The sequence below is a fragment of the Eutrigla gurnardus genome (genome assembly GCF_963514095.1).
Source record: "Eutrigla gurnardus genome assembly, chromosome: 23".
NCBI lineage: Eukaryota > Metazoa > Chordata > Actinopteri > Perciformes > Triglidae > Eutrigla > Eutrigla gurnardus.
The window spans coordinates 10,332,147-10,353,609 of NC_139934.1; the positions used below are offsets into that span (position 1 = coordinate 10,332,147).

At 46.8% G+C, this 21,463-nt stretch overlaps 1 protein-coding gene across 1 annotated transcript in view; it reads left to right on the plus strand.

Moving 5' to 3' along the window:
* Window positions 1-21,463, plus strand: part of LOC311008764 (insulin receptor substrate 1-B) — a 38,592-nt gene that overhangs the window by 3,957 nt on the left and 13,172 nt on the right. Inside the window, exons 2-3 of the mRNA XM_084002631.1 lie at window positions 6,643-6,944; window positions 8,400-11,589. Of these exons, the coding sequence (XP_083858757.1) occupies window positions 6,643-6,944; window positions 8,400-11,589 (3,492 nt within the window). The remainder of the gene's footprint in view (window positions 1-6,642; window positions 6,945-8,399; window positions 11,590-21,463) is intronic.

Consider the following 21,463-nt stretch of genomic DNA (forward strand, 5'->3'; position numbering starts at 1 on the left):
AAAGTTTGTTTTTGGTTTGATGCCTAAAATAAGGTCTGTGGTTAACACCAAATCAGAGATTTAAATGGTTTGTTCCACAAAAGTGGTGTTCGTTTCTGAGGATTATATATATATATGAGGATTGCTGAACAAAACGTTTAAATATATATTTTTATTCTTTTTGCAGTAATCCAAAACCCAGTTCAACTCAAACGAACCCAACAAAGTTTCAAGATTTTCCCTCAAAAACCTCACAATAAACTTTTTATTCTGACAAACAACTCAATGACCCCTTACTAGATTTTCCGAGTGAACTCATCGGTAGGTCTCCAGTTAAGATGCACAACAAGAAGATGAATAAAAGATTATTGAGGAAACGATCGCCAGATTTAAAATGATGACCAAAGTGATCATGAGTCGCGGCCCAAACCGAGGACGCCGTTTATCTGTTCAGACGGCGGCTTGTTGACATCACTGCAGTACAGTAAATCCCCGTGGAATTTAGCTTTCCATGTTCAAAGCTGAAAGTGATGTGGTTATTATTCATGCTAATCCACAAACCTCAACGTGAGCCGTTTTCCCTTCACTGTAAATGCATTTTTCTCTTAAGTGTGTGGATTATCGGGATCCAGCCTTTGACACTTTTAAGCAACAAAAAAAACAAAACAAATGCAGTTGACGACGGCGCTACAGCTGATGTCCAAAGCTCTGCAAATCCTACAAAAAAAAAATCCCACATCTGAATTTCTATGAGGGAAATGTTTCTTTCAGAGTGGGGTTTTATTCAAGGGTGTCGTTAGGCTGCTCCGACCAATGAGATCTGGATCTCACCAGTGGCTCGCCGAGCTGCCCGATTAAACGTTAAGCCGCGCTTAAGCACTGCTCATCTCCCTAATTAGGCGGTAATTATTGTCTCGAGGGTCAGCCGCTGGTGGCGCAGCGAAGGCTGTGTGCCAGCAAAGTCAGGGAGGAGAGAGAGCCACGGGGGGGGGGGAAACCAAACCATCTCGAGTTTAGAAACGTATTTATTTTCCTCTGCTGCTTTGTCCGAGCTCATTTAGTCCTCCGTTGCCACAAGTTATTCCCTCTTCTTAAATAGTTTGCGTACTTTCACATCCTGTAATTTCTTTTAACGTGACACGACGGCCGGGCCCGGGCTTGTTTGTGATGCAGCAGCTCCTTTGCACCAGAGTTACAGTCTGAGAGCGTGGCCTCGAGCGCTCCACTTCACGTCGTGCATCGGGGTCGCCTCGCCGCCCGTCAATTAAGGGCTTTGGTGTGATGGACAGGAAAGCATGGCCGTGGGGGGGAGGAGGGGCAGCAGGGCACCATATGATGAGCAGGATAGAGCCGTGGGGCTTTAAATGCATAGTAACCTTTTTATGGTGAGCCGTATCGATTGCTGCCGGTTGATAACGGCCCATTATCGCTGTCATATGGAGGTCAGGAGGTTCAGGAGTTGGGAGTGAAAGCCTTCCTCATTAGCCGTTGTGCTCCTCCGCCGGGAGTTACAATATAAGATACTGTATTGATTGAATGTACTGTAACACTATAGGATAGGATGAATCCTATACTATATGAATCCCTTCTTTCCCTGATCTTTGCAGCAAATGGGGACATTTTCACTCATCTTTTAGTTGTTAATGGCTTTAAAAGAAATGTCAAACTTGTCTTCATGCGTTTTGGAATTAAATCCAGGAGCTGAAAGTTGAATAAAACATCTGTTCTGTACATCTGAGCACAAAGGGACGTGTGCAAGTGAAGTTTCCTATTTCTTTTAAATACACTCTCTCCTGCAAATGCTTCCATAAAGTGCTTATAGATTATATATCTAACATGAAATCCTCAATCCTGCGGCAGCATTAACAAGCCTGCTTTATGATTATTGGAAGCGTCTGCATGATCGTGTTCCTGGTTATTATTAAGTTTGACTGGGCAGACTGAGTGTGTTTATACGTCTGCATGCGGATACGGGCATATGCTGACGTATGTGTACATTTATCGGTAAAGTATCTATAAAATGCAACCGTTAAATATACTTTAGTACAGAAGTTCAAGGACTTTTCTGTAGAGATGAAAACTTTCTGTGGAAGAGAAACTTGGAGAGGCCAGTCGCCCCGAAAGACCAGAAAAATCAAATTTATCTGCTTTGGAAGATTTCTGCAAGATGAAACTTATTAGACGGTTGTTCAAAGCCATATATAATATGTATAAAAGAAGAGATTTCAGGCCCTAAAACGATGCTGGAGCGTAAAAAGTGAGCACCGTCTTGTTCACATGGACGGTTAACTCCGGGGACTCTTTGCCTCCTCTGACCTGCTATTACTGAGACATTATGTTTACTAACTCCCAGCCTGGCTTGCCAGCGAAGTCCAAGATGGCTGCCAGTTGGAGCTGATGTGTTTTTTTTTTTGCGAGAGCTTCAGATTACTCTCGTGGACTTTCATGCGTCTTGTCAAGGGACAGCAAACCTTGGATGCGTCACGATAATTTCATGCGCTTACGTACATGTGTGTGTGTGTGTGTGTGCTCCTCTGGCTAACACAAACCACATGTGTATGAACCTCTAGCAGATGCTGGTGTCGGAGGAGGAGGCATTGTGTCCCCGAGTGTGGGCCCAGATCGGGGGGGATTACAGATGGTAGAGATGGATGGAGAGATAGGAAGTGGAGGAGTTGAAAAAGAGGAAAACGGGCACACATGGGAGCAAGAGATTAGAGCAACTGTTTTCGCTGCTGGGTGGCTCACTCTCTTTTTCTTCCTCAAATATGCAAAAAAAAAAAGAAGCCCACAGCTGTCTGCTATCTGGTAACATGGTATGGCGGCGGGGTGGTACAGGGGGGGCACGGTGGCTGGAATAAGGGGGTAGAAAATGTGTGTTTTTAGTCCTCCAGAAGGTTCTGTGCAGTGTGTTTTGCGGCGTTGTGGCGCAGCACAGCATGCTGGGGCAATGAGGTCAGAAACTTGAAACAGAACCGAGTGAGAGGCTGTCGGTCCGTTGCCAGAGTAGTTTTCCCTGATTTACAAGCTGCATTAGCTAACTAGGAAGAGGGATTGAATCTCACTATACATTTCAATCACTCAACCCCCCCACACACCCACACCCACCCACCCACCGAATCTGAAGAGTTTCATAGAAATAAAGTTTGTTGCTTGACTGTGATATAAAGGGTGGAAATGAAAGGTGGCGGCATTGCTTTAGTGCCTGAACACGATCTCCCTTAGATTTGAACTTAATCTGAAAATCAATGCAATCCCACCCACCGGCGCTTCAATAACAATACCCCTATCCTGTTGCTGTGGGCGAGCTGATACAATCTGCGGGCCCTAAAGACCCCGATGGAAGACCTACTTCCTTTAGGATTTGTGTGATAACCATAACAATAATCAGCCCGTCACTCAGGGAGGAGCTGTCGATATCCCAGCAGGCATCTGGCAGGCCCACGGGGTAAATGTCGTATACCCCCCCTTGCCCTTAACACACACACTCCTTTATAGCTCTATAGAAGGGGAGGGAGACACATACCCGCCGCAGCACCAATAACTCATATTTAAAATCCCAGTTTATGAAAATTAGGTTAGATTATGGCCCCTTTCTATGCAGCCTATGGTCTCGAGGGAGGCATCCCGGGCATAGCAAATACATGGCATGAATAGGCGGCAGTGTTGGCCGCGTTCTCGGTCGCCGTTTCCCTCGTACGTACTGTAACACTGAAAGTTTCATGTGTGGTCGTGGCGAAAGCGAAGCAAACAACTGGTGCGTGAATAAGCCAGTGTGAGTTGTTTTCAAGTTGCTAAAAATGGAAACACGATGCGGAAACTTTGAAATAAGTTGCAGTTGCCTTGTGCAAACTCTTTGACCCTGAAGCGTACCCGCCGTCAGGGTTGTTGCAAGGATGACTGAATGTTTTTCCCGCACGCGTAACATTTATTCAACCGGTAAGCTCTACGCCGTTGCTTTATTACCTCCAGGTGTGTGTTGCTTTCATGTGCATCCGCCAGGCTTTTCGATTCATCTCCTGTTAAGGGGCCATTATGTGCTCCTTTTTCTGAGGGTTCATTATGTCACATAGGGGTAGCAAACGGTGACCGGCTGATAACCTCTTAAGGAAAGCGGGGGGGAAAACATGTACAGTGTTCTGGAAAGCCATGTCCACTGAGAGCCACGCTGCCGTGCAGGTTCCCCCCCGGAGGGTTGCCGAGGGGCGATCTATAATTCATACGGCTTCGTGTAGGATCAACCCTCGCTTTATGTAACCACGAAGAAAGGTCTGTGATGTTTGATAGGGGTAAATCAGTCTGCATCACCGTAGGAGTCCGTGGAAAAAGAAACCTCTTAAAAAAGGTTCTCAGTGCTTTGGAGAGTCCGTTGATAAGTGCGAGCAGCCAGAGTGGCCCTGAGATCAAGGGTGTTTGTGCGTGGAAGTGCTGTTGAGGGCACAGCTGAGGTTTAAGGCTGCACTGTACTCAAAACAAACACCACACTTGTGCTTTCCTAAAGACGCGTTCAATGGGCTCTTGAAAAGGAAACTCCTCAAGGAATGAGCCTCGCTGAGTCTCAAGAAGGAGTGTGCCAGAACGTTTAGTCTTAGAATAAATAAAACCTATGATTAGAGTTGTTTTTTTTAGTCCAATCTTAAAAATGTTCCTCCATAAATATTCTCTTAAAAGGTAATTATTTCCCTCTGATATCTCTCTGCAGTCCCTAATCCCTCTTTGTCCCCACTGAAAAAATCCCCAAACCATCCCTTCCTGTTGTAAATCTAAATCAAGGAGGCAAACGGGGCTCCTTGCACACAGAGAAAAGCAGCGCATGAAACAGCCATGCATGGCCTTGAGTGAGTCATCTAATGTACGGGGGGAGTGCCTCCACACACACACACTCACAGCCACTAAGCCACAGCCCTCCATGGCTTTCAACAAAACATCTATTCTAAGTCTCTTTCAAGTTGCAAGCGATCCTCCAATTTTGGGGAAGCAGACTGGAAGAAGACACGTCAGACCCTCGTTTGCGATCACAAGTAAAAAAAACTGTTTTGGGAAGACGATCTCGGGGAAATGTTTGTCATAACGGAAGCTCGGCTAATATGGCGTCCGCCGTTTATGCTGAGGCTTCTTGTCTACATGTGGTTGTCATTGTAGGATTTACAGCCGAGGCATGGGAAAGTAAGAACAAACGCACGTCGACATACAATCATACATTTGTAGTTCTGCGGTCGGGGCGTGCGGTGATTAGCATGATTGGGCCAAAATATTTGCTTGAAGTAAAATACCACACAGACTCCGTGAACATCCGTCACTCAGCTCCACTTCAAAAAGCTTTAATACTCCAGATGTGATGAGTCTAATAAGGCAGGTGCTCATCACTGCACAGAGAACATCCTGTTCCCATGAAAGGGACAGGTGAATCTCGTATTTGTTTCTTTAGTCTTGTCATGAAAGTGATTGATTCGGTTTTGTAAATTGGATGTTAACATGCTCAGACATACCAAACCCGGCAACCTGACAGAGGGAACTCGTTCATACGGTACATGGGAGGAAAGAGTCCGTGTTTTAGGAACATTTTAGGGTGGTTCCCTTAAAGAACAATAAGAATCCACCCTAAAACCTGAGTCACATTATGGTATTCTATAATCCCGGGCTGTTGAGTCGACAGATATGAGGTCCCTTGTGCCTGCATGCTTAAGAGCTTAGAGGTAAATCTGTGATATATTCAGAGGCTGTGTCAATGGCTGCTGACAATGAGTTGCACAGCATGATAGAATTAAGGTAATTTTCTGCTTTCCTGCTACAGATTTAGGAACAATAACGTAATTCAAAACACCAAATAGGCGGCTAAACGTTGTAAGTAAGTCCCGATCCTTTGTTGGCCCCCGTCAGGCCAGGATCAAATATCAACAAGCGCTTTCACTCACGTTTCTCCGACTTATTCTCGAATGTCTGAATACAAAAAACACAAAGTGTGAATGGACTGGCTGAACTAATGCTTAAAGAAGCTCAATGTTATTTATTTACAAAGCCAGTTTATTCTCAGTAGAGCAGCGCCAGGAATTGGCCCCTGAGGAACTTATTGAGTGCTTTGCTCTTCGGTTTCTGGCAAACTATTTGCATTGTTTGCTTTGGTTTTGGTGAAGTTTCACTTGTTAAGCATGTTCAAGTTTGTTCACTCACGTTTTTCCACAACGGTTGCTTTTTTTTTTTCAGTCATCATTCTTGTGCAGGGCTTCAGTTTTCAACGGTTTCATTTTTCCACACTGGTAGGTGTGTGTGTGTGTGTGTGTGTGTCAGGATGTCTCTGTGCGTTTGACAAATGAGACCCCAGCTATGGAGCCTGCAGGTACGGTGAGCAGGTCTTACAAGCTCCTGCATGCTCCGTTTGAACTCAGATCTGGTTTGAAAATCAGTGAAAAGCTCAAGATCAGCAGAGCTTACATAATAAAGGCACCTTGCCCTCCAAAAATGGGTAAATAGTGGTTGTTTCACATGCTGTTCCCTTTGTTCACAGATGCATGAAGGTCATGTCAGTGCTTTGTTGCAGCCGGTGTTCCTCATAAATCCTCCTCTATAACAAAATAATTACCTCTGTTTTTTCCCCAGTCATACCCTCCTCTTTTTCACTCAACAAGCTTTAAATCTCCTTCTCTCTCTGTTCTGACCCTGTAGGTAAGATCCCAAATGACAGCGGGGAAGGGGGAGACTATGGAGTGCCCATACCTGGACCTGCATTCAAAGAGGTGTGGCAGGTAAAGGTGTGGCCCAAAGGCCTGGGTCAAGCCAAGAACTTGGTAGGCATCTACCGCCTCTGCCTGACCGACAAGACGGTCAACTTCGTCAAGCTCAACTCTGACGCCGCTGCCGTGGTGCTGCAGCTGATGAATGTCCGACGCTGCGGCCATTCGGAAAACTTCTTCTTCGTGGAGGTGGGCCGCTCTGCCGTGACAGGCCCGGGCGAGTTCTGGATGCAGGTGGGCTTGTAATTTGTAGACCCTTTTATGTTTTTTACGAGTTGCACCCTATACTATACGTAAAGAGCCTATAATCAATCTCAGCCAGAGGAACTGGGAAGTTTCCCAACATTACAGTTAAAGTTAATGTAACCCTGCGTTCATTTTCCAATTCACAAAGTTGTTAGTTGACCGTAACTTTTTTTAAATTTTTTAATTTTTTAATAAATTTGTTTATTGGAGCAAATCACATCAAACAGAATAGAACTTGAGCGTATACATGTGTGCCATCATTGTTTTGTTTCGTTTTTAATTGACCGTAACTTAAGGTGGAAATTAAAGGTGAACAGGAAAGCAGGCCGACAAGGCAGACAAATCCCAAAAAAGATGGTCAATAATGTTCAGACTGGGTAACAGGGATCAGACAGGTAGGACAGAACAGGCTTGATAACGCTAGAAAACTAGGCATAACGCACAAGAGAATCTGGCAGAAAGCTGGTGAATCTGGGCTGTTATATAGTGAGTGGCTGACGAGGCAAATGGAGCTCAGGTGTGGAAATGGGCGGGGAAGCTCAGGTGAGGGGAATGAGCTGTTAATAATCAAAATGAATGGTAAATCATGGTAAATCTGTGACAATTAAGCCAGTTGATCTTTAAGAAAATAACTGAAAATAATGTGAAAGACTAAAGGCGCTTTCCTTGATGTCCGACGTTCCATTAACTCGATGAACTTTGGTGCTGCATTTTGAAGTTCTATCCATTAAGAGGTGCTGAAATGTAAACCATTTAAAGCAGGTTTTCTCTGGTGTCTGTGGAACAGTGTGTGTTGTTATGTCCAGCATGTACCACAGCCGCAGCACGTCATGTTTGAACAGCTTAATCGGTTAACATGTGAATCTTCCTTTCAGCCCCCATGTTAAATTAACCTATAGAGCATAATTTAACCTATACATTGACATGCGTAAGCAATCAAAAATATTCCGTCCAATTATTATCCAATTTTATTTTTTGATTGGACAGGGTTTTTACAGTCCTGCCACGGCCACAGATGACATTTTTGATGTCAGAGCATTTAATGTATTCATTGCTATCGGTATGTTTTAAGTAATACAACAGGGTGTGCTGATAGCTCAGTGGTAGAGTTGGTGCCCTACGTACCGAGGCTAAGCCCTCACTGCAGCGGCCCTTTCTGCATGTCGTCCCCCTCTCTCCCCCCTTTCACTCTCATGCTGTCCTCTCAATAAAAGGTAAAAAGAAACATAACCTAAAAAAAAGAAAATGGATTATAACAGAAAGTGTTTCTGAATAGAATGACCTACTCAACCTTTAACTAGAAATAACATTTTCAAGAATATTCAGTTTAATTTCTGTCTGTGGTTGGATTTGTAATTAAGAATGAACTCACCAGAATAATGATTAGATTTTTCATTTGAGAGTTAACTGCTTCACCGTGTTTTTGTGTGTGTCCTGTCTTAGGTGGATGATTCGGTGGTGGCCCAGAATATGCATGAAACCTTGCTGGAGGCCATGAAGGCACTAAGCGAGGAGTTTCGCCAACGCAGTAAGTCTCAGTCAAACTCTGGCCCTGGAGGAGGCGCAACTGCTTCTAACCCCATCAGTGTTCCCTCACGGCGCCATCACCCAAACCCTCCACCCAGCCAGGTGGGCTTCACCCGACGGCCCCGAACGGAGCCTCCTGGAGGAGCCAACGGCGGAGCCGGGGCCAACAGTGCCAATGCTTCTCCCACCCCGCGGCATAGCTTCCCAAGGTCTCGCACTGCTAGTGATGGGGGGAAAGGTGACGATGGATTATCAGGAACCACACCACTCCAAGGGCCATGCTCCAGCCCTTCCACCAATGGCTCTTGCTCCACCACCCCAATCCTGAGGTCAAAGTCGGCCCGTTCAGCGCCCACCACAGCTGCTAAAACTCCTCTTGGGTTGATGCGTTCCATCTCCACCCCAGCGCCCTCACCAGCCCCAAGCCTCTCCTCTAGCTCTGGACATGGCTCTGAGTTTGGAGTTGTGACATCTGCTGGTGCTGGTCAAGGGTCTGGTGCCTATAGTCGTGTCCCTTCCCATCGCGCCTCTGTCTCAGGCTCACCCAGTGACTACGGCTCTTCAGACGAGTATGGCTGTAGCCCGAGTGATCACACTCTAATCCCTTCCCCAAGCCTCCCTGGAAGCTCACTTGGTAGCGCCAGCAGCCAGTCCCTTGGCGATGAGGGAGCAAACTATATCCTGATGGGCCAACGTAGTGGGGGTGCCAGCAACAGTAACCAAGGGAGCTTGACATCCAGCTCTCTGCCAGCACCAGGAACTCCAGTCTGTGGCTCCCAGCCCCAGACCAGGAGAGTGCTGCGACGCTCCTCCAGTCGCGAATGTGAAGCTGAACGTAGGCTGCTGAGCAAGCGGGCTTCATTACCTCCTATGGCCCTGGAAAGGCTGGCCCCACGTCAGCGCAGAGCTGAGGAGCCAGCAGATGAAGATTCAGCTGATTATGCCATCATGTCGAGGAGCACCAGCCGCGAGTCCTTTGCTTCCACCTCCTCTTCCTTGCAGAGGGAATCTGTCATGGGCGCTGGGTCAGCAGGGGGAGGAGGAGGGTACTTGGATGTGGCGGGTGATTTCAAAAGTGAAGTGGGCGGAGGAGCAAGTGGTAGTGTAGAGATAGGTGTGGACAATGGGTACATGTCCATGCTGCCTGGCGTCAGTCAGCCTCCAGCATCCCTGTCCCAATCGTCGGCTGTCTCTGTCCCAGAGCCAGATTCCAAACCTGCTGATGACTACATGGCCATGACCCCAAACAACAGCGTGTCCCCACCACAGCAGATCCGGCCTCCACCAGCTTCTGATGGCTATATGATAATGTCCCCTAATAGCAGCTGCTCCCCTGACCAGCGTGGAGGTCTCTCTGGGGGGACATGGGTGGGCAGTGGTAGTGCAGACAGCAGGGCAGGCAGTGACTATATGAACATGTCTCCAATCAGTGCACGTTCTGTAAACGGCAGCCCCCCACCTCCTGAGCATACCAGTCATTTGGAGACCAGTACTCAACAACAAGCCCCCAAGATGGTGTATTCTTACTATTCCCTTCCCCGTTCATACAAACATAACCCCTCTGCTGGGCACTTTGACGATGGTCCCGGGCGCGGCAGAAGGCCCAATGGAAGTTGTAGTAGGGGAATGGGTGGAGGTAGGACTATGGGAGGGCGTCAGGAGCAAACAGCAGTAGGCAATTCAGTGGTTGGACGCCACCTGTCACTCTCCTCTTCCTCATACTCCTCCAGCTCAGCCAGCAGCGAGAGCCTCGGGGAGAGCGAGGACCGAGCTACCCAGGCAGTGAGCATGCTGGCTGGGGGAACTCAGTCCAAAGATGGAAGTACGCTCCAGCAGAGACGAGGCTCTGGTGGAATGTCCAAGCAGGGTAGCCATAGTAGGAGCAGACCAGTGAGCCTGTTTGTTGATGTGTCCAAGGCTAACACCCTTCCTCGGGTCCGTGAGAACCCTCTTCCCCCAGAACCTAAGAGCCCTGGGGAGTATGTAAGCATTGAGTTTAAGGGGGAGAAGAACAGCCAGACTGGGGTTGGAGGAGGACGCGGCAGGGGTCTCAGGCATGGCTTATCATTGCCCCATGGCTCAAGCAGCAAGCATCCTCAACACAGGCCAACTTCTTGCTTAGGAAACTTTATCCCCCTCTCCCGTAGCCCCTCTGCCCCCATCACTCCCCAAGTGGCCTCTGAGTATGTCAACATGGACTTGGGCCCTTCTCCGTCCCCCTCACCCCTCTCCCTTACTCCATTAGTTTTCCCAGCTTTCCACACCCCTCCCACGCCACCAACTCTTGCTCATACCCCCAAAGCCTGTGCTGGGGGTACTGCTGGCCCTCGTGAAGAGGGGGCCGAATTGGCTGAGGCTCCACTTAGGAAAAGCAGAGAAACTGTCCCATCAGTGTCTGGGTCTGAGTCCCCAACATCCTGTGGAGACTACACAGAGATGGCCTTCAGCTTGAATAGCAACACCGTCCCTAGGTCATCACCCAGTGTATCCCCCAAAGTCCCTTCCCCCACCAGGACTGAACCCTCTGTTCCAGTGCTATCACGGGGTTTGGAATTCCCACTCGCCAAACCCGGACCCAACCCAGACCACGGGGCTAAGGTTATCCGGGCCGACCCCCAAGGACGCAGACGGCACTGCTCAGAAACCTTCCTTGCCTCACCTTCCCTCCCCACCTCTGCCTCCACTTCCTCTTCCTCCACCGCCTCCCTCTTTCCAGAACACGCCCAAGCCGTGGCCCGCCGGCTGGGCTTCGAAAGCATGCTGTGGGGGAATGGTGCTGTGACTGATAACCCTACTCAGTTCGTCCTCACCGGACAGCAATCCCTTCCCACAAACACTCAGACTTCGTCCACAGAGCAAGGCCTTAACTACATAGACTTGGACTTGGCCAACAAAGAGGGCCCCCATTTGGGCCTGGATGGACCCTCAGGTAGCCAGGCACCCTCTCACCTCTTCTCTGTACGGGGTGGAGGTTCTGGGGTCGTGGGAATGGGCGCGGCAGTCGGCAACACCAGCAACAGCTCAACACTCAACACTTACGCCAGCATCGACTTCTACAAATCAGAGGAGCTGCGGACGCATCAGAATGGAAACAAGGAGGGAACAGGTAAGAGTTGCCTTTTATCTTTAACATTTGTTAGACTGTGTTCAGCATTGTGACTCTTCCAGCAAACACACTTTCTCTCTCACTTTCTCTTCCTACTTGCTCTCTGTTACATTATTCGGATGGAAAAATGGGTTACGCGTTCAAGATAATCCAATGGAGAACAGCCTCCCTTTCCATCTATGTTTGTAATCAAACTTCGCCTGGCGCCAGATTAGAATGTAGACTCCAGTCGGATTTGTATAGTCTGCTCTGACAATTCATAAACAGATTTCCTTCTCTGGGCCTTCTTCTAAAGGCATATGCACATTTCACCTTATGTGATTATGTAAGGTGCTAATGGCCAGACAACCGATTGGAATGTCAATGAATATCGATATTCTGGAAATTACTATTGACCCCCTCAAGGCCTCTTTTGGTGTTTGGTGCAGATTCAGGAGATGTTAGTTTTATGTATTTGACAAACAGCAGAATCTTTCTGCTTCAGACGAGCTTTTATTTTCCAATAAGCAGAGCTCACCGCACTCTTACCAAAGGAAAATGTTCAGACCTAGCATTGAAGCACTCTCCTCCAAATTCAATAGTCAAACTTTGGCGATGTTTTCCATGAACCAGACAAACTCCAATGTGACCTCCATGATTTGAGGAAAGCAATGAAGGCGAGAAACTATTCTTGGATGAATCACATTTTAGATTTTCTGTTATTTTACGAGTTTTCAGAACAATTTTGACGTTATGAAGGAAAGTATGCAAGCATTCAAGTGCGGTTGCCAGGTTTGTAGGTGCATATATATGAATACTGGTTACTGTGATTTCGCTTAATCAGAGCAGAAGGTTGTGGTTGTTTATTTTGGCTGACGACAGTTTGTTAGGCAGGGAGGTCGATGAGGCCAGATGATGAACTTTAATTGTCTTTAATTTTTTCATATTGTGTGGGGTAATTCTCTAGCTGTGGGGGGACCACCACAGCTAAACAATGCCCCAAGTAGGTCAGCGTGAGACGTTTTCTCATAGAAAAACATTCTCTTTGAGCCACTGTCTGCAGTAAATTGGACGCCTGCAGATAGAGAAGCATTTAAATGGAGATGTGGATTTATATGCATCAGTAAAACACTCAGTAGTCTTACTTAACCTTCCACAGTGGGGCTCTTGTGATGAATGCATCCTGCCAAACCTTGTTGTTTATGTAGCCCTGCTAGCTTCCACATGATTTGTACCGAAGGTTGTGTCAGACTTAAACCGCATGGGTTTCTGTGGTAAAACGTTTCATAGCTCCGCTTCAGAGTGGGATTTAATGAAGAATTTCGGGCATTAGCAAAATATTCATCATGGGATCTTGCGGTGAGTGCAGCACGGCTGAGCTCAACAGTTGTTGTTTTTTTAATATTCCGCATGGAAATGAACCGTCGGTCCACATCCATACGTGGCCGTGTTGGTTTTACCGGAGGCCATGTTGGGTCGTTGGGTATATTAAATGTTAAAGCGGACAGGCTGCCACAGTGGGACCATGTGGGCTCCGAGTGCTGAGTATGTCAGCGGGGCAGCGTGGGGGACAACGTTACACATTGGCTGTGAATGTTGAGATGGGGCCAGTGTTTCACTCGCACAGCTCTCAAATGCCTCTGTACAGTGTTCCCCCTCCTTTCATCCCTCCATTCCGCCTCCCCCTCTTTCCTCCTCCAATAAATGATCCTTTTGTTCGAGTGTTTTTGCCGCGGTGGGCTGGTGGGCCTCAGCAGGGCCGAGCCCCAAGACTAGTGGACTCTCCTGAAGCACTTTTTCTCCTGCAGCCCATAATTTAGATTATTTTCTTGCCGTATTCACCTCTTTACTGCTGTCTTTGTTTTTTTCTGTTTAGCTACTTTCCCTCTGCACTCATTCTACTACATTATCCTCATTCCTTCCCTCCCTCTTGCTCGCTACACATACGCTTGTACAACATTTTTTTTTTCCGCCAATAAACGCCTTTCGTCCTCCTTTCTTTTCACATCGCCTTTCACTCAACGCTTGCAGCGGCACTTAAAAATAGATGTCGCCGTCGTCCTGAGACGTTGATGTAGAGCAGATGGCAAAGAGACAAACAAAAATAAAAAGTGAAAATGCAGAGCCATCTTCCCGTTCCTGCAAACAAAAACACAGTGTAGAAACGATTAATTATCTTGTCTGCGTGGATCCTGTGTGCTTTTCTTTTTAAGAGTTCTGATCTGCTGTAATTACAGGGATTCTTCCCCCCCAACAGGAACCAGCCTGTATAGGGAAAGAGTGTGTGTATGTCTCAGGGCTGCATACTTCTGGCACAGAGGCCAAAGGCTAAATTTGAACATCAGTAGTGGGACATGTGCCAAAAACAATTTATTTAACACTGTTAGGTGTTGCGTAAAAATAACCTCACGATTTAGATAACCAGGAAACGCAGGGGCCATTTCACTTGAGATAACATCGTTTTAGAAAATCCAAATGAATGAACAAATGTTATGTGTTTTGTGGCCCTGCGGGGCACATTTAAAGGCTGCGTGTCTCCGTGTTGAAAATGGGAGCGTCTTTGTTGATGTGTCTGCTTTCCACGAAGTTCAGCCAAAGTGTGAGAGACAATCACGTAACGCGCGAGTGTCGTCGCGACCTTTTCCGGCGGAACGGCGGCTCACGAAAGTGGAAAGAGGACTTTTTTTCGGGAAACATGTTAATTAGATTTAATCAGCCGCCACTCCCACAATCTCCTCCAGAGAAATCATGTGAGAGAAGTTTATGATCGGCGCTTCCAGCTGTCCCCTGCACTTTATTTCTTTACCATCTGGAGGAGGATGCGTGTGCCAGCCTCAAAATAACCTGTAGCCCTTTTTAAATTTGCTTCCCTGTAGGGCACGCAACATCAAGGAAGATGTTTCTAATGGGGAGAGCCATGCATATTCATAGCGCGGAATTGAGCCGGGATTGCATTTGGAAACATTGTTTGAGTGTTTGCATTTGTTTACTGTTGGCTAAGTGGAAAAATCTTATAAACAGATTTTCTTTGATTATTTCTTGATTCTTTGTCAATTAGTTGGATTTAAGTCCAGGTCGAGATGGTTTGATATGAATCAAATCTACCATCAATGTGTATTTTTTGGATTAGGATAGTGTGAGTTGTGAGTTTAACAAGCTGTTGCCAGATAACCAGATGAGAAGTCTGTTTTTTTTGCTGATCCAGTGAAATAAAGCTGCTGGATTAAAGTCTTTTTTAGTATATTGATTCAAAACAACTGGAAAATGTATGAATTGATGATATTCCAATAATAAAATAAAACCAAGAAAGTGGTTTAAAGTGGTGTGCTGATGGCCGACAGCCCCGATGACAACTGGACCTGAACTGCGTCGAGATAAATCTATGAGGACGTTGATCCCTTCCAGCCGCGTGTCGTTTTATTGGCCCGCTTGGCAGCCGGTTGGCACGTTCTCCGGGTGTCATGTGTGCCGGGGGGAGAGAGGGAAACACACCTAAAGTCAGTCAGCGGAGCCACACGGAGCTCACACACACACACACACACACACACACACACACACAGCCGCGGCCTTTCAGCAACAAAGTCCTGTTCGCCGTAGACATTAGCACGTAGTTGCCTCTGTCTGTTTTGGAAATTAAAGATATAAAGTCAGTGCATTGGAAATAATGTTCTATTGCACAGCTGCTTCTATATAATAATAATAAAAATATAATGAGATTAACCAATAGAAAATATGTGGCTCAAGTCAGTTGTATCCACATATAGTGGAAATAATATCTAATAAATCATTAATGACAAATTCCACTTTATATGTGTGTACATACAGTACATGTTGTAACTAGATACACCGCCTACATTCCTCTGCACTAAACACACACGTTTTCTTTTTGCAGCTGACAGACTTGTATTGTCGGGTGTGTAATCCAGGGCACCGCCAGGTTAGACTAACAACACTAGTAGTGTTATGTAAAACACAACCACGTGGACGGGTCACGACCCCCGATAGGGTGAGGCTCCGGGGGCGGGGCGTGTGAATGTGAACATAAAGCCATACATTAGAACTGTCAATTTTCCTCTATAATACTATTCGAATTTCATTCCATATTTTTTCAGTATTCGAATTATATTCGAATATTTAATGCTAAAATTCAGCCTTTTATTAATATTAACTACACTACACAGGCTTATACGTCGCCAATGCCTTTATCGGCAATGTGGTTGTTTGACTTCCTGTCCACTAGAGGGCGTTCCAAAAACATTACCAATACATTAGCGTTACATAGCGTTCTAGATAAGTAATAATTAAAAAAGTAACAAACACATTGCGTTCTCCTAGGCTCGCTTTGTCCCCGTTGCCATGGCTACGCCCTCCTCGTCACTCTCTCACATACATCCTGCTGTTGGCCTCGTTCCAGATGAATCAGCCGATGGAGACGCGGGTGGATCTAGCTAGCAGTTAGCAGCGTGAATGCATCTGTGACGAATTATATTCGATTCCCGAAGTTCATTCCAACAGCCCCGCCATACATTTGTGCGTCTGTGTAATGTTTCCCCCCCTCGCACGTTTAGATAACACAACATGGAGGAGGATCCTTTTATTTCGGTGGTTTGTTTCCGTTGAAGGCGAGGACATTTAGTTCTCCAAACTCCGGTTTGCTTTGTTTGGGTGGTCCGTTCAGGGAGTCACCGAACTCGCACCGCACATAGCAACAACTCTCCTCTGTTTGGGTGTTCAGGGCTCGGTGAAGGTTGTGTGTGTGTGTGTGTGTGTGTGTGTGTGTGTCTGTCCCCACCACACACTTGTTTATTAGAGGACTCGAGGGCTGAGACGTTTTTTCCCACTGACTTCAAGCGCAGACCATGTGATGAGGTCATCTGCGTGCGCCGGGACGGCAGCATCGACTCATTACGGGGCCCTTGCCTCCGTCCAATTAGGTGAAACCGAGGGCCCGGGGGAGTAATCTGAGTTGAAAGCTAACACACACACATGCATGCGGCTTTGTGACGGATGGTCGAGCTGTCACACACGGCTACTGGACCGAAGCTCTTGTAGAACTGTAGGATTTTTCCCGCCGTCTCGTTCTGCGGTGGGAAAAAAATGTGCTAAATATATTCCAGTTGCTGTAGATGAGTCAAAAACCGGGTGGAGCAGCCACAGGTGGGTCGCACAGGAGATATTTATTAAGGTTACCAAATAAATTAGCTAATTTCTTCTTCAGCTCGTCCCGGTGACGGGTGACGCAAACCTACAAGGCAAAGATCGATCCGATGCGTCTTCGAGGAATACGAGCGTCCCGAAATAAACTCCACTTCTCTGGTCGGGGAAATCCAAACTAAAGCACTTAAATCAAATCAAATGTATCTTCTTGATTTGTGGTGATTAGCCATGTTGGGACCTGCCTTGTGTGTGTGTGTGTGTGTGTGTGTGTGTGTGTGTGTGTGTGTGTGTGTGTGTGTGTGTGTGTGTGTGTGTGTGTGTGTTCAGATATTGCCTGAGGTCCATTCTGACATAATCAGACATAATCTTCCATTGACGAAGGGAGGAGAGGAAATTACTGGTTTGGTTCTGCACAATGAGTAGTGACTAAATCTCTGCTGTGTGTGTGTGTGTGTGTGTGTGTGTGTCATCATACAGTATTGTGCATTGTTGAACCTTCACAAACACCGTCATCTTTAATCAGCGGCACTGAACTGTAACACCGAGCTGTCTAAATCTCTGCGTCTTTCTGTCTCTGACATTTTTTTCTGTATGCAAAGGTTGCGTATGTGCACGCGTAATATTTACCACCCGTCCTCTTATATTTGCCCCCATACTATTACTATTTGCCTCACTGCGACCGACATCAAAAGGCCTTTTCATAAAGCGCTGTTGACGCTCAAACATTGAAGCTGGACACGCCGGAAAAGCGCGGAGAATGGAGGAGGATTCTTTTCACTGCTTTTTATGTAGCCAAGTGTTGAGTCATGGGAGGGGTGTGTGTGTGTGTGTGTGTGTGTGTGTGTGTGTGTGTGTGTGTGTGTGTGTGTGTGTGTGTGTGTGTGTGTGTGTGTGTGTGTGTGTGTCATGGGAGCAGGTGTAAATCTGAGCCAAAGCGGAGATGATAACCCGTGTAGAAAGTGATAAATTTGAGTTGAGATGAAAGAAAAAGCAACATTTTACGATGGAATTTGGAACCCCTGCTCCATAGCAACAGTTGCCGTGCACCAAACCAAACTCTTTTGGTTTCTTTGCCACTCTCACGAGCCCGTTATCACCCGCCTGGCGTTGTTTTCAGTCGCTCGTCTTCCCCGAGACCTTGACCGCGCTGTCGTACCCGTCTCTCGTCACGTTTTTTTTTCTTACATTTTTTGAAAGCAAACATCTTCCTGCTCGGCGTGATCGTTTAGGGAAAGCGATGCGTGCGACACATTCACGAGGTCGGCACGTACACGGCTTCATTCTTGAGCTCGTCACATGAAAAGAGACAGATGAGCTGATAGGAGAAGGTGTGTGTGTGTGTGAGTGTGTGCGTGTAATTCCAGTAATACCACACAGCCGATGGTGGTCAGATCCTCTTTCCGGCTCCGATGCGCAGTATCACTTTACATACTGGCGTGCACACGCACACTTTCCTTATCTATTAATGTTTTATCACAAACTGTGTGCAAACCAAAAGTCGAACACAGACGGAGCGTTTAAGGTGTTCAGGAAGTCATCTGACTGAGAGAGGAGAAGGCAGCCACGAGGCTAAAGATAACTCTCAGAGCCCGGCCGATACCGTATGCTCATCTCTGTCTAATCAGCTGATTGTTCTCCTTTTGGTCTGGAAATGTGACGTCTTGGATCGCTTTGTTGTGTCCCAAACACAAATATGCAATCTGGAAGAAAAAAACAACAAACAAGGAAATGTTTGGCCTGTTTGTAATCGAGGCGTCATCGCTGATTCCGCTGATTTATTTGTTCACATAAACACAGGTTATATGGCGCGTGTTGCATCGACTCTGTATGAATATTAGGAGTTTTTCAGTCAAACATAAAACAAATGCGGAAGGAAAAATGAGTCAAATATGTAAAAAATGCACAGTTTAAAACTCAAACTGATAACTTTTGAATTCATCATCGCTCTCCTTTAAATCTATACAATTAATAAAATGTCTTAATCGTGTTTTCCCGTAGATGTATTCACAGATGAACGCCTCTTTTTCAGCAATAAATCCCTTACTTAACCCTTGTGCCTATGTGGGACTCAAGCACCTTGCTCAAGGGCTCCTCAACAGGAGCTCCACCGGGGTCCTTTGTGTGTGTGTGTGTGTGTGTGTTTCTGGTGAGCTGCCCAGTTGAGCGAATGGTAATTAAGTAGTAAAACCTCAGCTAATGACTCAGTACTCTAGTCATGTTTTGACTGACGGCTGCCTTATTTACATGTATTTGACACACACACACACGCACACACACACACACGTGCACACACACACACACGCACACGCACACACACACTCACACACACACACACACACACACAGTGGCATGGGAATGAATTGTATTGGCAGCTTGGTCAGGCAAAACGGCGCCACTGGACAGACTCTGTGTGTGTGTGTTTGTGTGCGTTCTGTGTGTGTGTGTGTGTGTGTGTGTGTGTGTGTGTGTGTGTGTGTGTTTATTGAGGACTTTAGCCATTGGACTTGTCATTGAATGTGAAAGAAAAGCCTTTGATTACCTGGGCATGATTGCTTTTCAATTCAGAGCTTGTTAGTGACATTAAAAAAAAGTCTTGATTCATGTGCATGAAAACACACACACACACACACACAGACACACACAGACACACACACACACAAGTCTCAAGACTGTGTTGCTCTAAATAAGAGAACCTGAGACAGATCGTCCAAGCCAATCACCTTTCAGGAAGCAGGCATCAGCCAAAAGCTCCTCAACTAATGGCCAAAGTTACCTTCGCTGACCTGGCTCTGTCTCTGGCCTACCATGACTACACACACACACACACACACACACACACACACACACACACACACACACACACACACACACACACACACCTCCTGTCCCTTTTGTCAATACCGTTTTGCTCATTCTGTTTGGAACAAAGCCCCTCCACTCGGCTCTCCAAGCCTCTCTTTCTTCTCCTCCTCTTCCTGTCTTTTCTCCCTCGATCAGCCGACTTTTTTGTTCGCTCTTTTTCTTTCTTTCTTTCTTTTTTTTCTCTTTACTTTCACACCAGACTTTTTTTTTTTTTTTTTTTTCATTTCGTTTCTCGTAAATCACGTTTCCACAGGCGAAGGCGCTTTCAGTCTCCTCGAATGAATGAACGAACCTCTCGAGCCGCCGTGGCGCCCCGAGGCCATCCATGACATATGATTTACAGGGATCTTCCAGAGGGAAGACCCCCTTTTTTTTTTGGTGACCACCCTCATGTGGGTCACCTGCTCCAGCCTGAATGCAGCATAATGCATGTTTTGCTTTGTCAACCGGTTGTTGCCACTTTGAAGTGGTTCTTCCAATTTTGGAAAATACACTCCCTGACTTTCTTGTCAAAACTTGGATGCAGTGTGTGTGTGTGTGTGTGTGTGTGTGTGTGTTGGCCTGGCAGTGTGCCAGCTCCCTGTGTGAGTGTGATCCCGGCTACAGAGCGCTGATTGTGCACTGTGGTATGGGATGTATGCCGGGCTTCGGGGAGCGTCGGGTGCTGCCTAAAAGAACTGAGCTGCCACCCACCAACCTACCGGGGTTACTGAGGGCAGAGGAGGAGGAGGAGGAGGAGGAGGAGGAGGAGGAGGAGGAGGGACTTTTTCACACACACTTCTTCTTATTTGTCTGCTTTTTTCAGCCCTCCTCCTCCTCCTCCTTCCTCACACACTCTGAGCGGAAAACATTTGAGTTTCTCTTTTTGCTTTATTTGAGTTTTTGACCTATTTTCTCCTTCGTCACCCATATAAATATCTCTCCCCCCCTCACACACATCACTTCACTGTCTCATGTGATTGTCTTGATGTCAACACAGTGTTTCTCCCTACGATCTGTGTGTGTGTGTGTGTGTGTGTGTGTGTGTGCGTCTCCGGGGCCCATGGCATCGCTCAGCCGCTACTTCTCTAACTGGGTTTGTCTGTAAAGAGCTTAGCGCCGGTGGGCGTAGGAGAGCACTAAGCTGATTACCGTCTGCTAACGAGCCACTTCTCACATGGAGACCGTGTGTGTATATGTGTGTGTGTGTGTTTCTCTTTAGCTCAAATATTGTTTGTTGACATGGCTGCATGTGGTCTCGGTGTAGTTTGAGTGGGGTTGGCGGGGCGGGCGTCCTGAGCTGTTGCCGAGGGCCGGCGGATCAGGTGGAGGAGGTTCAGGGGATGAGAGGAGGTCAGAGTTTAACTGGGGGTCAGCCGAAGCGCTGACGGGGACAACAGGGTGAGAATCCAGTTAGGGCTCACGCAGAGAGGTCAAGTTATTCTCAGTGGAGGCGGCGTCAAATCTCTTTTTTTCTCTCCCCACCAGGCCTGCGAAGCCTCGCTCTGACTGTATCGTTTGAATTGTGCCCAATTAAGCCATTTAAGGCCAAACGGCGAATTGTTTAATAACCCCTGCCCCGTTGGGACAATGGCTGTCCCTTAAAATCAAACTCAAGGTTGCCAGTTTGGGCCGACACCCCAGATTTCTGCTTTTACTTCATTTTATGTGCTTTTATTACTGGTGTTATTATGATGCATTATTAGCACATTCACATTCATGGCCTCCGTCCAATTACACCGCAGCCCAGCAGCTCCCATGGCCTACAAAATAGTGGATTACATGCTTCTGTTACCTACCGGTTCTTTTTTCACATCTGTTTACTGCTTCAAATTATTCCCTGACTGTAACTCATACGGCAGACAGCAGGCCTAACCGTAAATTTGTTTTAATGACC